The sequence below is a fragment of the Lepisma saccharinum genome, chromosome 11, assembly GCF_977018435.1.
Source record: "Lepisma saccharinum chromosome 11, izLepSacc3.1, whole genome shotgun sequence".
Classification (NCBI taxonomy): Eukaryota; Metazoa; Arthropoda; class Insecta; order Zygentoma; family Lepismatidae; genus Lepisma; species Lepisma saccharinum.
This window is the reverse complement of record NC_139239.1, coordinates 52,004,474-52,021,587: the sequence shown is the minus strand read 5'-3', so window position 1 is coordinate 52,021,587 and position 17,114 is coordinate 52,004,474. Positions and strand designations below refer to the sequence as shown.

The 17,114-nt window shown below is 37.9% G+C and overlaps 1 protein-coding gene across 1 annotated transcript in view; it reads right to left on the bottom strand.

The window, feature by feature from the left end:
- The window catches only part of LOC145995248 (phospholipase B1, membrane-associated-like), a 38,604-nt gene extending 21,889 nt beyond the window's left edge, over positions 1-16,715 (bottom strand). The window contains exons 1-2 of the mRNA XM_083131815.1: positions 16,516-16,715; positions 1,160-1,406 (exon numbers count right to left, since the gene is read on the bottom strand). Of these exons, the coding sequence (XP_082987941.1) occupies positions 1,160-1,406; positions 16,516-16,647 (379 nt within the window). The 5' untranslated portion in view covers positions 16,648-16,715. The remainder of the gene's footprint in view (positions 1-1,159; positions 1,407-16,515) is intronic.
- Between the last annotated feature and the right edge of the window lie 399 nt (positions 16,716-17,114).

Sequence of the window (17,114 nt, the reverse complement as noted above, 5' to 3'; positions counted from 1 at the left end):
TTATGGAGGGATAAGGAAGCACTTCCCCGTCCCCCGCCTCAATTATTTCAGGTTTATTATCTGGGACCTGAGATTCATGTTCTGCCCCTTCCCCCTCTCCAAAGTTAAGCCCACGTTCTACTCCTGACAGTGACGAGATGATGCACATTTCGCCCCAAAAAAGTGTATCATAACTTTGCATTTTCCATTCATACGAATAACATTAACAGTTTTTATAATGAGACACAGTTTTCTTAAAGGGAATCACAAGCTCCGTTTTGTCATTTCATGCAAGAAAATTAATAACAACCCTTCAAAAAATTGATACACTATTAATATTAGATATTTTAAAAATGGCAACTGTAATTTAGGCAAGTGGTTACTCCGAAAAATGAAGAGCCGAACAAAATCGCAGAACGTGCATTTTAGACGATTGTGCATTTGCTGTATTCAGAAAGAAAATGCAGGAATTGTTCCTGAATAAGAGTTTACCTAGTGACATGTGTAAGATTAGTTGTTCAACGTTGTACAAATTGCTGCGCGTATTAAAATTTGAATTCTTAGACTTCTTACGTGAAGAGAACTAACATTGTTTGTAAGTTCTTACTTCTCGTATTTTATTATACCATCTCTCGTATATTATTATACCATCTCTTGTATTTAAAAAAATATTGTTTATTTTTAAAACGAATGACACTTTAAATGTCATGTTATATAATCAAGGAGTCCCGGGTTCGATACCCGATGGAGGCACAAGTGGTTCGGATCCCACTTTAAACTGTAGGTCCAGTCCCGATTAGCCTTCCTGCGCATAAAGTGGACTTAAAACACCAAATCAATCAATCAATTATATACATAATTATTGTTTAAACACACTTTCTAGTTTTGGCATATTGTGGAAAATACTGACGAAGCTAACACTACGCTGGGGGTGAGGGGCAAGTCATGGAGAATTGAAAGTGGCCAACGCGCGCATTAATACAAATTTCCGTAGCTTATTAACCACACCTACTTCGATTTAAAGCTGAATAGAGAATAGGTCAATAGACCCTTTGAAGTTGCGGCCAAAGCACGTGCCATATCTGGTACATATTGGTTACATTACTGAAGATATGGGAACTTCTATGTTACCTTGCTTTCCGATCAACTCTGTTTTAATAAGTGCAGAAACGAGACTTACCGCCGGAGAAGGAGACGCTTCTGTATTCGATGAAGGAGTCCGTGATGACCTGTCCCAAAGCAGCGCTTCCAGAGCTGGTGCTGCTCCCAAGGTTCCCGATTACCTTGATGTCGCTGGGCCTCAACCTGTGGACGCTGGTTGGAACCTCGGGTGAGGTCGTGACCTTACAAGGGAAGGGGACAGTTTCTGGAAGGGGTCTCTGGACACGGCGGTCGTTTGGCTCGTCTCCATAGTGGTATAGTTCCAGCTACGGGCAAAAAGAGACTCCATAAATAACATTTCTTTTCATAATGCATAATAACACTTATAGCTTACGATATGGAAATTATATGATTTACTGTCCATTTTGTCCATATTATCTTGCTATTCAAAAGAAAACATGCCTTGTAATCAAAGGGCCCGGGTTATGTACCCGATGGAGGCACATTCTAGAGTCCCCCAAGGTTCGAACCTTGGTCCACTTCTGTTTATTATATTTATAAACAATTTGCCACATAAACTTCAGCATTCCAACTTCTCATGAACGCAGACGATGTTAAACTGTATAAAGAAATTAATTGTACTCAAGATATGTTAGATCTTCAGAATGATATGATTGGAATATGGATAACGATCTAAGGTTTAGTATTAAAAAATGTAGCTTTATGGTATTTTCGATCAATAAACACCCATATGAGTATTCATACAGAATTAGTAATGAAAAGCTGGAAAAAGTGTACTCTGTCAAAGATCTTGGTGTTGTTGTTGATTGTAATTTATCCTTTGAGGAACATATCTCGAATATTGTTAAGGATGCATATCGACGGCTAGGATTTCTCATAATAAGCTCAAACAGCCTAAATAATTTAAATGTCATTATGCTCTTGTATAACAGTTTGATAAGAAGTAAACTCGAATATGCGTCGGTTGTATGGTCTCCTGGGTTTATATCTTACAAAAGTCAAAAAAGATTTCTGCGGTACTTATACTACAAGAAGAATCAAGTATCTGCTTACGAGATGAAATTATCTTATAAGTATTTATTGTAAGAGTTCCGTTATGTAAGCCTCAGTAGTAGGAGAGAATTAGCACAACAAATATTTAATTTACAAAACAGTAAATGGAATTCTGGATAATAGTAATTTCCTTCATCAGTTTAAATTTAATACTAGAAAATCTAATCTTCGGATGTGACACCTTTTCCTCTGTGATATCCCGAGAACAGATAAATACAAATCATCAACTTTATTCAGACTCTGTTCTGCATATAATAATATTTATACAACACATGAAAATCTCGATTTCAGTCTGCCATTTTCCTTGTATCTAAAAACATTAAAACCAATATTTTAAAAAGACTAGATATACATATGTGAATCAATTCTACTGTGCATTATTTTCTACTGTACTGTGCATTATTTTCCATAATTCTGAAATTATTTTATCTTCTATGCTATTTTTTTTATTATTATTACTTTTCACTTCAATACTATGTAAAGGCTATGTTCTGAACAATGAATATATGTGTGTGTATGGTTGGGAATATATGTGTGTGTATGGTTGGATGTATATATATATATGTGTGTGTGTGTGGGGGGGGGGGTGTGTGTATGTTCCTTTCCTCCTCCTTCACTTATTATCTTGTGTATAAATGCGTTTGTGTGTGTGTGTGTGTGTTTATTATTTGAATATATGTAAGCTTTCCTGTAATTGGAGATTCTCTCTGTAGGAAGCAAACGAATAAATAAATAAATAAATAGTGATTCGAGTCCCACATAAAACTGTAGGTCCAGTCCCGATTAGCCTCTCTGCGCATAAAGTGTAGTGTACTTATAACAAAAATTCAATTTCAAACTTAAAAAAAACATAGTAAATATACATTTACCTGAATATGAATATTATTTTCGACTTAGATATTAGTCATAACAGTTCATTTAAATCGTCTCGTCTCTATCTGACCTACACTTTCAATTATCTCACAAATTGACATTCTTGTATTATAGAAAACCTAAAAATAGATTCACATGTTCTCTGCAGTTTTCGATCAAAATGGAAAAAATTTAGATCTTTATGTACTCGAAAGCCGTCACATGATACGTACTTAACCAGTAGCGCAGGAACGGGGGATACTACTTGTATCCCTTCGCTACAATCAATTTGAGAAACACAGGGTACTGCTGTTCGAAGAATCTTGCTTGTAGTACGTAGCTTAATGAAAAAATTGTCCTTTGCCCAATTTGCCCACTTTAGCTCCCTATCCAAATGAATACAAATCACTGTGAACTACTATTGTTGTCTTAGATACTTTACTTATTCTGTGGTCCAAGAGTCAAAACTGTTTAGAATGAGTGCAGAACAATGGAATATTTCCGAGAACATTATCTGTTCGGCAAATGCAAATGTTCTAAAATCCGTTAAAACTTCTTGAAAATCGCAATATTTTTTTAAAATTGAAAATTATGTTGTGAATATTGATTATTATAGGTAGGACAAGGTTATGCAAATTTTACTTTTCAAATTAGAACAAGTCGCTTAGCTTTCGAAGTGAAGTATGTGTATGGGTTGAAAATTGTGAATTCCAAATCAGCTCCTCCGCCACTGATATGTACAGCACTGAATCTTTTCCTCTTTAAGTCAGCGTTCATTCCATTGCGTTTTATCTAATCTATATGCATTTAATTTTATCTATCTAGGCTAAGAATTATATAAATTCCTGGAAAATATCGAGAACAAGAGCAATGGAAACTTATAAACACCTTGTGTAAAAGTTGTATTTTTCTCCACAAGATGGCAGCACAAGTTAGTTATTTTCTCTGCTTCCACCTGCCGCCAAAGTAGGGAACTATTATCCCGGTGGATCAAACGATGAAATAAGGAATAACATAAACTGTGTTAGGCTGTTACCTCTTGTTTTCGAGAGTAATTAAATACATTTAGTTAAGCCTTTCCCAATCACTGCCGGAAAAGGTTAACGATTTTACCTCAGTCTATGCAAGTTTAGTATTCCATCTTGTCATATTCTTACGTTAACTAGTTATGTTTTTAACTGTAATTCTTATTCTCTTCAGAATGTCAATTCATAGTAGACTGTAGATAATTATTTCGTCCTGATACAAATTACTTAACCATACATTTCAATTCAGGAACTTATTACAAATAAAGAACCTTTAAACTATACGACAAAGGATGATAACGCAAAAGATGGGAACATCTTTCTTGTTTTAATTTAATTGTGCCAATGAAAATTACTTTCCTTTTTACATGATCTGTTTATTCTTGTTGTTTGTATTTGTTTCAATGTAGTTTCTAAAGTAAATAGTTGGAGCAAATCATCAGCGTAAGTGTAAAGATTTTAGTATAACCCAAGAGCTCGAGCTATTGTGATTTTGTTTGGTATTAGATAGAAAAGTGACTAGAGTCTATATACAAGAACGTATTAAGGGGAGGTGGGGGGTACGGACCCTTCCGAAAGATTTACCAAGTACAAAAATTAAATAATGAAAACAATGGATTATTAAAATAACTAAAATTAAATAATTAATATATACGTATTTAATCGAGGATTATTTATTTTCTCCAAACTTATTGGAAGGCAAGGAATAGATTGTGATCATACCACTTTGTATGACAGTAGAAGATTTATACAGGATTTATTACTACTAACAACATAACATTCATAAAATTTCACCAGGAACTTTACTTTTCGTCAACTGTACCTAACATCCTTTTTTTAAATTTAATAAATATTCAATTCTTTTCTATTTGACTTTACCTAGCAAGGGCACTTTTTTTTAAAAATTTTGCCGACCTTAACTATAAGCTAGAAAATAAGTACGTGCTGATATATAATTATTCTTCTACCTTCCTTTTATCTATTCATGTAATAAAAATATATTAATAAATTTGAATATTTTAATTAATACTATTTTAATTAATTTAATATAATTATAATTATTTTAGTTTAAACGTAATGATTATTATATTTATTATTATTTTGAGTCACTTGGTTCGCCCCCCCTCCCTCCCGAAACATATTTCTAGATACGTGCCTGTCTGTAGGATGTATATTCTGCGTTCCTTTCCTACATTGTTCTCTTTATCTTTTTTCTCCATATTAAGTATCTCTGTGTTCATGCTTAGGCCTACTTTTTTCGTGATCAATTTCTCTTATTTATATTTTTCTTATAGGTTTAATTTTTTTCATCTTTATTTTCCCCTCTCTATGTCTGTCTGTATGTGTCTTGTTTCTCTATTTTTCTTTTCTCTCTCTCTCTCTCTCTCTCTCTCTCTCTCTCTCTCTCTCTCTCTCTCTCTCTCTCTATGCCTCTCACTTGGCACCGAGCCTAAGTACACTTAAAAAAAAAACTTAACTTTTGAAACGTTCCGAGTCTTGGTAGTCTTTTGTCTCGTTTTGCATGTAAGGAGATTTTTCCTATCTCGTCCCTTTCCAGCCTTGGTCTCGTAGTGCAACTGTATAACCTGTCCCAGCTAACTGTGGATCAAGGTCGCGCATATCGTCAGAGAAACGAAGGAAATCGAATGGCCAGAGCGAAGCTGCTGGGAAGGCTGGTAGCTGCAGTCGCTTTCCCCCACTCCACGCAATTCCGTTCCTCTTACGTGTTCATTGGTGGAGCCGTCTCGCGTCACTACTTGCGCAAAGACTTGTTTGCGTTTGCCTGCTCCACAGTTAGCTGGGACGGACTACAGGTCTCTACATAAAGAAACCGAACTGTCAAAAAAAAAAAAAAGAACCAAACCAAATAAAAAGGTACCGTATTCTGGCAACACTGCAAAGAGCTATATCTAAACTTCCCGTCAATGCATGTTTCAACTTGTTACAGGCAGTCGGTATCGGGGCAAGCGTGCGTCAGATGCGGTCGTGTGCAGGTGGCGGCGTACAAAATACACGCACCAAGATGGAACAACGTTACAGCATAAAGTTTTGTTACAAATTGGGTAAATCGTTTACCGAAACGTTACATATGATACGGGCAGTGTATGGTGAGATGAAACCTGGTGTTTACAATATGACACCGAAACAAAAATACAGAGTGCGCAGTGGAAAGGACAGTTACCCGTAAAGAAAAAAGCACGGATGTCGAAATCGAAGACAAGGGTGCTGCTGATCGCATTTTTTGATTCCCAAGGACTGATCCACCATGAATTTGTCCCTGAAAACCAAACAATCAATCAGTGGTAGTACAAGGAAGTGCTTGTTCGACTCAGAAACAGGATGAAGCTGGTTAGGAAGGAACTCTGTGATTCTTGCCAATAGTTCCTGTTACACGATCATGCTCGGCCTCATACCGCATTGTCTGTACAACAATACATTTTAATACATTCAGTGACAGTGATCAATCACCCTCCATATTCTCCGGACTTATCGCCTGCTGATTTTTTTCCTTTTTCCCAAGCTTAAGATGGCTATGAAAGGGCGAAGATTTGACGACGTCGCGGACATTAAATTAAATGTTTCGCGTATTTTGCGAACACTTAATGTCAATGACTATCAACAGTGTTTCCAAGACCTGTACAAACGCTGGTCAAAGTGTATTGCCTCCTCTGATGATTATTTTGAAGGTGATTAAGTCATTTGAAGGTAATTACTTCTTTTATTTCCTAAAAAAAAGTACCGTTATTTTATGGGCTAACCTTGTACTTGCTTCCCTGCAAGGCGTTATGTGTGTTGCCTAACTCTACGTGGGTGGTAGAATATTACATTGAAAATTTCGTATTAAAATCCACTTATCGCCGTAGAGTTAGACAACACACATAACATATTGCAGGATCTATGCGTCTCATTTTTATTGCCTGTCACTGTACACAGCATTTTCAAAAGTAAAGATAGAATAAAAACTTCCTCAGAGAGGTTGAAAAAGGCTAAAAGCGTTTCTTAAAGCACTCTCATCATCTCCAAACCTCGACAAACAACATCGTCACTAAGAGTGCATCTAGGATGAACCCGAAAATACTGATCAACAGATGTCTGTAGATAATTTCCACACGTAACGTAACGTAATCAATCACAGTCAGTGACCCAGCCTCATAATAATCCTGCAGGCGAAGAATAATTCCACGTAATTCCATTCCGTGTACTTATTATGCAAACATACTTTCTCTTCACCCCAAAAGGTAAGTGTTGCCAGGAGATGGTTCGTGACCCGAGGCTCTTTGGCGGAAGGTCACAGAGAAAGCTTTGTATGATTGAGAGAAAAGTCCGTTGTACGTAAAATTGAGTCTTCTCCAGGCAAGGGCGTATTTAAGGTTGGTCCCGAACTCCTTAACCCGAAAGACTTACCAAGTTTTAAAATTAAATAATGAAAATATATTTGTTAGAGCATTTGTTGTATAATCGATGGTTATTTGTTTCTGCCGAACGTATTGGAACGCAACCAGGTGGAGGCACATAGTGTTTCGGATCCCACTTTAAACTGTAGGTCCAGTCTCGATTAACCTAACTGTGCATAAAGTGGACTTAAAACACGAAGTCAATCAATCAATCAGTTTACTTATTCGTCAACTGGATCTGACAGTCTTTTTCAATTATTCAATAAATATTAAATTCTTTAACTATTTGACATTAACTTCCTTGCCGGGGGAGTTGTTTTTTTACAAATTTTACACCTAAGCTGTGGAGATATTGAATATGTGCTGTTATAAATCTATTATTATATAGATTTTTATCTACCTATTCATGTAATGATAACAATAAAATATTAAATAATTTAAATATTTAATTAATATTATTATAATTTAATTTAATACATTTATAGTATAACTAATTAGAATTAAACATTATTATAATTATATCTTATTATAATTTCTGAGATACTTCGTTCGGCCCCCTAAAATGCCCCTACCCCCCTCCGAAATATATTTCTAGATACGTGCCGGTATCCAGGTGAAATTTCCCATTATACTCTGTGTCGGCTATCTCTGGAGCAAGGAAATGAAAACAATTGCCTGCGCAAGAGGTCCGGGCCTAGACCGGCACTTTGGTACGGGCGGCACGATTGTTTGTTTTAAATTTATAAGGAATACCTAATTCTCGGATTGCCTCTTCTTTCCTCTGGACACACGAATGGAATGACTTAATGTAGTTGTATTGTAAATATAAGTTAAAGAAGACTATTTCTTAAGAGAGAAAGGCTAACAGGGCTCGGAACTAGTTTACTAATTTGTTGTTTTAATTACCGACGTTGTTGCTTCGAATGTACAGTATTGTGCTGAGCCGGGTCGGCGTTTGCGGCAAGAACGTGGAGACTGCCGCTTGCTTTTGAAAGACAACACCGGCTTGGCTGCGTTCCAGGAACGCCGTTCCTTGTTACTGCCGGCATTGGCAGCATATCAAAAGCATGTGATTCGCGTTGAATTGTTGAGAATTATACTGTCGGCGCAAGCATTATTAAATGGGTATCGCATTGTAGAGTCCGCGTGCATTCGGAACATCTCCAGCTGACTGCGCGAGTCTAGCCAGCGAGCCTACGAGCAGTGTACAGCGTGAGCAATAGAGTTAGCTATAGGCGCAGAGTAGAGATGACGTCAGCGGTTTACTTCTTGATTGGAAGTGTCGGAAGTTATCACTCGCTCCCAAGGTGCATGCGCAGAACGGCCAGAGCTGTTACGGAAATAATCTCACTCTACTATTCTACTGTTAGTTGCTCTAGAATATTATTCAAGAAGTAGCTGGTGTGTCGCGTCTCGCGTGTGTCAGTGTCCGACGTTCATTTGTTGGGGGAGTAAGTTCAAAACGTCATTACGCTCATTATGAATGATCAAAGAGTAAGACTCAGTGGGTCACAATGCAAAAAGAGAAAAACGTAGAAAGATGAAAAGCAGGAAGCATTTCTGTAGAAGGTTCCGAAAATCAGTTCTTTTTTAAATAAAGTAACAATAAAAGTATTATCTAAAAAACAAGGTAAATGTTAAAATGTAATTTATATAATTTATGTCATATCGCTTTGTTACATTTTTGTATGTAATTATCATTTAATTAATACTGCAAGCCGTTAATAGTAAAAATAGTAATACAGAAAATAATGATTTTTTTTCATTCTTGATAAACGGTATGGGGGCTGTAGAGCTTGTTTGGTCTAGGCTCGGCAAAGAGGTAAATCCGGGCTTGGGCCTTGCTCCAGAGATAACCGGGACAGAGTATAGAGAAATAAGATTAATTCGAACTTGGATAGTTCGCATTGTTTTCGTGCCCCCTTGGAGTTCGAAATCGAATTCAAGAGAGTCCACTGTATTTAGAAGGTAGGTATTTGTTTTGAAAGTAACAGATCAAAGGGTATCGGGTTCTATTCCCCGTGGAGACACATTTCAATTTAAACCTTAGGTCCAGTCCCGTTCAGCCTCTCTGATCAGGAGTCCCGGGTTCGAATCCTGGCCTGGGTTTGGATGTTCTTTGTGAATGTCCCTTCATTCATTTCATCGTGTCATAACTCATCCTCATCTTCCCGATTAGCCAAAGATGGCAGAAAAGCGACGCTGAATAACAAAAATCAAATAATATCATTTCAATAAGTAATTTAAAAAAGTAAGTTACGGTTACTACTTTCAAAGAGTTTGAGTTGGTGTTTTAAGTCCACTTTATGCACAGTAAGACTAATCGAAACTGAATCTACGGTTTAAGGTGGGATCCGAACCACTGTGTCATGTGCCTCCACCGAATATTGAACCCGGGACCCCTTGATTACAAGGCAACGACGTTACTTTCAAAGAGTAGAGAAGTAAGAAAACAAGAAGTAAGTCTTTACAGTGTTCCTCACTCAGAATACTATTAAAAATTAGCTACGAAAAATGTTGTTAGAATTATGTAAGTCTAGTTTCCATAATTTTGCTTTTTCATTAAGGTATTTGGAAAAAGTAATCTTTGGTTGTTATTGTACAAAATGAAAACGATGTTTGAGTTTGTTGCAATTTAGCTCGCTAGTAGGAATAAGTATTTTGTATATTAAGTCTGCAAACTGAAGCTCAAATACAATAACTTGGAAATTAGAGCAATTCCTCTGTCACGTGGCTAAAACTTGATTTTTACTTCTGTATCTTCCTATTCACGTGCAGAAGCACATAGTGGTTCGTATAACATAGTAAACTATAGCTCTAATTCCGATTGGGTCTGGTGCTGGGCCCACCCAGCTTCCAACAAACGCTAAAACTAAATGCTAAAAGTTCTAAACCTGACCGTCCTAACCTAACAGTTCCTAATAATGTCTCGTTAGGCTAGAAGGCCAGTTTTAAAACACTTAGTTTTGGCGTTCGCGGAAGCTGTGTGCGCCCTGCACCAGACCCAATCCCGATTAGCTTATCTGAACAAAAAGTAGGCGTGAAGCAACTTTAGACAAAAAATCTAACTTTTTTCGTGTATTTTTGTTATGGTAATATGTTACGTAAATGTTTGGGTGTCGATATGAAGCATCGGTAATCCAGTACATTTTCCCTCTGGGGGACAGAAGAATATTACGAAAAACAATCACGCAATTTGAGTGAGCACCAATGTAATATGAATAAAGAGGAAGTCAGTAGAGGCTTGAACTTTTCAGAAGTGACAGTGAGTCTTCAAGGACGTGCAGATGTAACTCATTTCTTTCCGCGGGCTATTCATAATTTCTTTCAATTTCTTACGCTACGTTCATGTAACGGGCCACGTAACAATATATCTGTAACATGTGGAGATTGGAAAACGTAAGAAGAAAATCGGTACCAGATGCTGAATGAACAAGGAATTCAAGAAACATGTGAACACTACCACTGACGCTATGGAGAACTTTTACTTAGGCAATGAGTGAGTGAGTTGAGTTGAGTTTTTAAGTTCACTTTATGCACAGATAGACTAATCGGGACTGGACATCCAGTTTAATGTGGGATCCGAACCACCATGTGCCTCCACCGGGTGTCGAACCCGGGACCCCTACAATGACGTCACCATTGCGCCATCTGGGAGGATTAGCCTCCCTGCCCTAAATTGTCTCTTAATGAAGCAGACTTCAATTCGAGAATTTGTCGAAATAAGTATAAGTTGATTTTCGAATCACTGTGTAAGAGAGTACGATTTGTGATTTCATCAAAGGAGGGAGGAGGACTTAGTAGGTTTGCTATCTTAATAATCTTAGAGATGATTGCCAATAGCTCCCCAGGAAACTCCAGTATTTAGTCATAGATTTTTATTAATTTATACCTCGCATGCTTTATCTGTTTATTATGTATGCTTATAATTGAACGTTATTTGCGTAAAACCAATTTCGATATCAAATGAAATACAAATCAAATATCATTCTAAGTTAAATCCTAAAATCAAACTATAAGAAATTTAAGCTATTGATTGGTTGACGATTGGGATTACTACGTGGAAGGGTACGCCCCGAAATTGAAGCTATATTTTTTTTCGAAGCATGTTGCTTTTGTATCACCCGGTAGTGACTGAGTGTCTATCACAAAAAGACACATTTAAAAGAACTTTAGTTGGCAAAAGGAAAGGACAATAAAATGACAATAAAAGCAGCAAGTTCATTTTCATTGTGGAAGAAAAGAAGGTACAATTACTCACAATTGAACTGTGCAGGAAGCAGTGGTTGGCTCTGCCAAGAGTAGCAGATGAAAGGTAGATAATGCTTCGTCTTAGTTCCGTAATAACTTTCGGTAGTAAAGACTGGAGGAGGAAGTGGTCGACTGTATTTGAAGTAAAGAATGAGCCGAGAAAGTGGACTAACTGGTGGATGAAAGAAGCCAGATGGGAGTGAAACAGGTTTTTTTGAAACCACACACTAGAAGGTTTAATATCTTGGCTGGAGGTGTTGATAAAACCGCAAATTGTTAACGTCCATAGCATTGAGATAGGCTTTACTGTCGGGATTCCCGACTCGAAGGCCTTGGCGAGTGATGTCACTGCGTACAGGAATTTAGGAAGGAGTTTGGGGAGGCTACAGCTCCGCGTCCGTCTCCTCGACTTTGGGGAAAATGTTTTGAAGGGTGTCACAGACTCTGAAATGTGGTAAAAATATTTTTTAAAAAAATAATAATAATAAAGTAATTTCTAGTAATCAGTCAATCTCATACTCAGAAAAAACTTACTTGCTTGAACAAAACAAACGCGTTTGGATGTAATAGTCTTTGTTAAGTTTGGTAATTCTGACCAAATTATTTGGCAACACTGTAAAGTGTACACGATTAATAAAATACGTATTTTTTTGTTTTGGTGAACAATTTTTGTCGCCCTTTTAAACAAAGATTTGGCTTTCTCTCTGCACTAATATAGGGAGGTCTAGTTAGAGAAGCACATGATTCTAATAGCTTTCCATTGTTTGGTGTCCATTTTTCTGTCCAAACTACTACTATTAAGGTGACTACCGTCCCAGTGTACCCCCAAAAGTTCATCTCCAGACCCCTACGACCCTTGTTCCGGACAAGTTCTATCCGGGACATACTCAGTCCCGGTTTTCTTCAAACTCATTAAACAATTTTTAAATATCAAAACTTAATGTACAATATCATTCATAGGTGGTGCGATTGAAATGTATGGTACAAATTTAAGTGAATAGAAAAGATCGATTTTTTTGTACATTTGTAACATATAATTTATTTTGGACGTTTATATGAAGTTTTACAGAAAGTCAGAAAATATTTATTTTAGTTTACTTTGATTATTATTTCAAAATGTTCAATTGTACAACAATAACAAGTATATAAACAAAGAACTATAGCAACTTCTTGCTTCGTTCAGTAAGAGGCTAGGGTCAATAATCGCCAGAAGTTCATTAATTGTTAATACAGTAGATGACACAAGCGTTGGTCTTAAAATTAACGAACAACTAATCAACTGTCTTATGCACTAAATAACAACTGAAAAGGATATAATTACAAAATTCGATATTAGGCAACTGTATCATAAATATTGAATGTTTTCAACATCGTATTATATAGTGTATGAATTGATGTTATTTAACTTTCATTGTGGCATTACATAAAGCGTGTTAAATCTGGAAAATTCCCAAAGTAGCACAAATGGTCGTTGTTTAGACTGATGTTGATCTAGCACGTGTCTTCTAGTTTTCTGATTGTTACGTAATGAAACACGTTCCTGGCACAAGCAACGTTTTTCTAGTGATTGGAAAATGGCACAGCCAAACCGTAAGACATAATAGGGTAGCCTTGAGTGTTTTATAATTTTGCGAACAGGCGAACTAAAATTGTGGGCACTTTACTGGGGATGTACAGTCACGGGCACGTATACCTTGGCTACACCTTTATCCACTGGTTTAATAATGAAGTCCTTTTAGATGCTATCGTTCTGGTATGCAAAAGAACGCTTTCGAAGATACAGGGACTAAAATATACGAAAAAAGACAGTAGTGTGGTGTATATGGCCTGCCAAGGTGCCTGTCCCCTGACTTCCGCGAAGAGGATATTGGTAAGCAATATATAGTGCTGTCGGGGGAGAGGAAGAGGAAGTTTTGCGGAACATTGATTGATTGATTGATTTGGTGTTTTAAGTCCACCTTGTGCACAGTAAGGCTAATCGGGACTGGACCTACAGATTAAAGTGGGATCCGAACCACTATGTGCCTCCACCGGATATCGAACCCGGGACCCCTTAATTACAAGGCGACGACGCTACCACTGCGCCATCGAGGAGGCAGTTCTTGCGGAACAGTTATGATAGACGGTTTATAGAGAGTTACGAGAGGTTTTGTGATAGTTGCGATGGACAGTTAATTATCGTGATTGCGATAGATAGCTTAGTGGATGAACAAGGCAGACATTGAAGTTTAGTAAACAAGTGTGTGTGTGTGTGTGTGATTGAGTGCCAACAGCCCTAGGCAGGACACCACCGCAGGCCATTACACCAGCCAGGTATGTGTTTCCAGGGATTACATAATATAGTCCAAGAAATTAATTAAAGGGATTTCGGCGTAGTGTTCTTTGGTGGTGCTAATTAAGATGGTAATTCAATCGTACATGGCGGAGGCGCCGGTGGTATTTAACACTGGCTTGCAGTAAAGTACCCAAGATGTTTACAGGTTTGTTGCGGACATTAAAACAAACCCATGCCCTCGCCGGGACTCGAACCCGAGACCTCCTGATCAAAGCGAGTTGAGTCAACTACCCGACACGCTCGGCTACCGAGGCCAGCATATAACTGTTAGGTTGGCCTCTTTTCAATAAAGATGTTGTTATCTAAAATACAAATGAGCAGACGCAAAAATATAAAGAGATTTTGAAATATTTTTTAAAGGTTTTTCATGTTACATTTCATTTGCATGAGGAATATAATAGCTGCTTAAAGACTACTATACGAAGACGTAATTTTAAATTTTAAAAAAGGGAGGGAGTGAGTCATTCATCAATTTATTTCAGTAATCAGTGCCCCCCCCCCAATAATTTTGACAAGTCGGCGCTGCTGCTACCTTCAGTACACAGCTATAAGCGTTGTTGAGTAGGATGATTCGTGAGAAGATGAAATAACAAAAATAATGAAACTATGACCGAGACTCGAACCCAAAACTCTGGTAAAGTCACTGATCAGTGTGAGTAGTCATAAACCGACAGCCCTGGAATTAGGAATGGTATCGATACGAGATTTTGCAGTGTCTCGGTCTCGTTTCGGATTGTAAATGACTGTCTCGGCCTCGGATTGAAAGTGTCTGTTTCAACTCGTGTCTGGAAATATACGAGACAGCCATGCATAGTACAGTCACGGACACTTCTAGGTTGTAAGAATCCCATTGGCTTTCAGTGGAATCGTTGCAATCCAGAAGAGTCGGTGACTGGTCATATGTTTCTTCTAACCGCACAGATTTTATCACGTATACGGGTCATTAACGCAAACATTTGTTTGGAGACTCATTTTGTGATTGACGCCTCGTTCCGACGCTACATGTCCTCTGAAAGCGAACACATATCATGAGTATGTTACTGCAACCACACAGCATAGGCTCTCAGTTACCACTAATGGGTTCACTACAAAATAAATATATATGACATTATCTATAAATAAGCAGGTAGATATCCGCCTGGTTCGTCTAAAGAAGTCGTATAATAAAGTAAATTTGGTTTAAGTGAATTTTTCAATGACGTGTCAAAGTCCCGAAGGAGTACATAGGAGAACACATGAGTCTTCTCGATGTTAGAGATGCATCTTCTTCTCGGTCTCGTCCCGACAAGTCTCGGAGTCATTGCTGTAATATTTTACAGGGCTGTCTCTGTCTCGGTCTAGTCTCAGTACCACCCTACCTGCAATACTAAAGGTCTTTAAGTCACAAGCAGAATTGTCAGTACTTGCAAGTTCAGACTGTAACAACTTGGTATTTGCATGCACACGTTGAGCAAAAATAACGAAAACCTTAGCCAGAATGCCATCAGTTTGCCGGCATGGGTATGAAATACAGAAAAGTTGGGCAACAAGGGTATGAAATAGAGAATGGTTTGGTCAGCAACAGTTAGCCGGTAAGCTTATGAAATAGAGAAAAGTAGGTCGACACGCGTATGAAATACAGAATAGTTGGCCACCAAACGTATGAAATAGAGAATAGTTCGTATGAAAGCGTATAAAATACAGAATAGTTGGCCGGCAAGTGTATGAAATAGAGAATTGTCAGTCTGCAAGCGTATGAAAAAGGAATAGTTGGTAGACGAGCGTATAAAATAGAGAATAGTTAGCCAGGGAACGTAAAAAATGTAGAGTCGTCGATCAGAAAGCGTACAACATGGGGGATAGTTGGTCAGCAAGTGTATAAATTGGAGAATGGTTTGGTCAGCAATAGTTAACCGGTAAACGTATGAAATAGAGAATGCGAATGAAATAGAAAATAGTTTGCCAGCAAGCGTATGAAATAGAGAATAGTTCGTATGAAAGCGTATAAAATACAGAATAGTTGGCCGGCAAGCGTATGAAATACAGAATAGTTGGCCAGCAAGCGTATGAAATAGAGAATAGTTCGTATGAAAGCGTATAAAATACAGAATAGTTGGCCGGCAAGTGTATGAAATAGAGAATAGCCGGTCTAAAAACGTATGAAATAGGAATAGTTGGTCGACGAGCGTATAAAATAGAGAATAGTTAGCTAGGGAACGTAAAAAATGTAGAGTCGTCGATCAGAAAGCTTACAACATAGAGAATAGTTGGACAGCAAGTGTATAAAATAGAGAATGGTTTGGCCAGCAAACGTATGAAATAGAGAAAAGTTGGTCGGAATAAGAGTGAAATAGAGAATAGTTGGCCGGCAAGTGTATGAAATAGAGAATAGCCGGTCGGAAAGCGTGTGAAATAGATATAGTTCTTCGACGAGCGTATGAAATAGAGAATAGATAGCCAGCCTAAAATGCATAAAATGTAGAGTGGTCGATCAGAAAGCGTATGACATAGAGAATAGACTTACCAGGGCAGATCCTTGGAGCGAGACTCCAGACGAAAGCATTGGAACCACATTCTCCCCTTCGCTACGAACCGGGTCGAAACTGACTCCGCTCACCAATATGGTGAAGATGAAGAGACGAACCGTAACGTTCATGACGAGAGTGAGACAAAAAAAATCGCGTCAATTGGGCCGACAGTTGGTGAATGTTGCCTCGGTTACGCCGCTCGTCGTACTGTTCGAAGATTATGAAGCGATGAAAGGAGAAATCAGGGGTGGACACCTGAGATGTGGGTCAGCTCTGTCCTTCCCATGCCTCGGCACCAAGCGACCTTTGGTTTCCCCTCTTAGCTTCCACGGGGCAAAATGTCACGGAGAGTGCTGCACAAAAAATTTGGAAATTTTTTCCACCTTGTCTTCCGTGTTGAAGAATCCATGGTATTTATTCGTCCTTTTCTCATTGGCAGTTTTTGTTTCTCACAGGAATTGACTACAATTTGTGGTGGATATTGAGCGAGAGGAATAATACTCATAGCAACGTTAGAATTTGCGAATTGCTAAATTAAAAACGCTTCCTCCGTCTTACTATAATGTGATCACAGTTTGGATAGAATTTTTGTAAT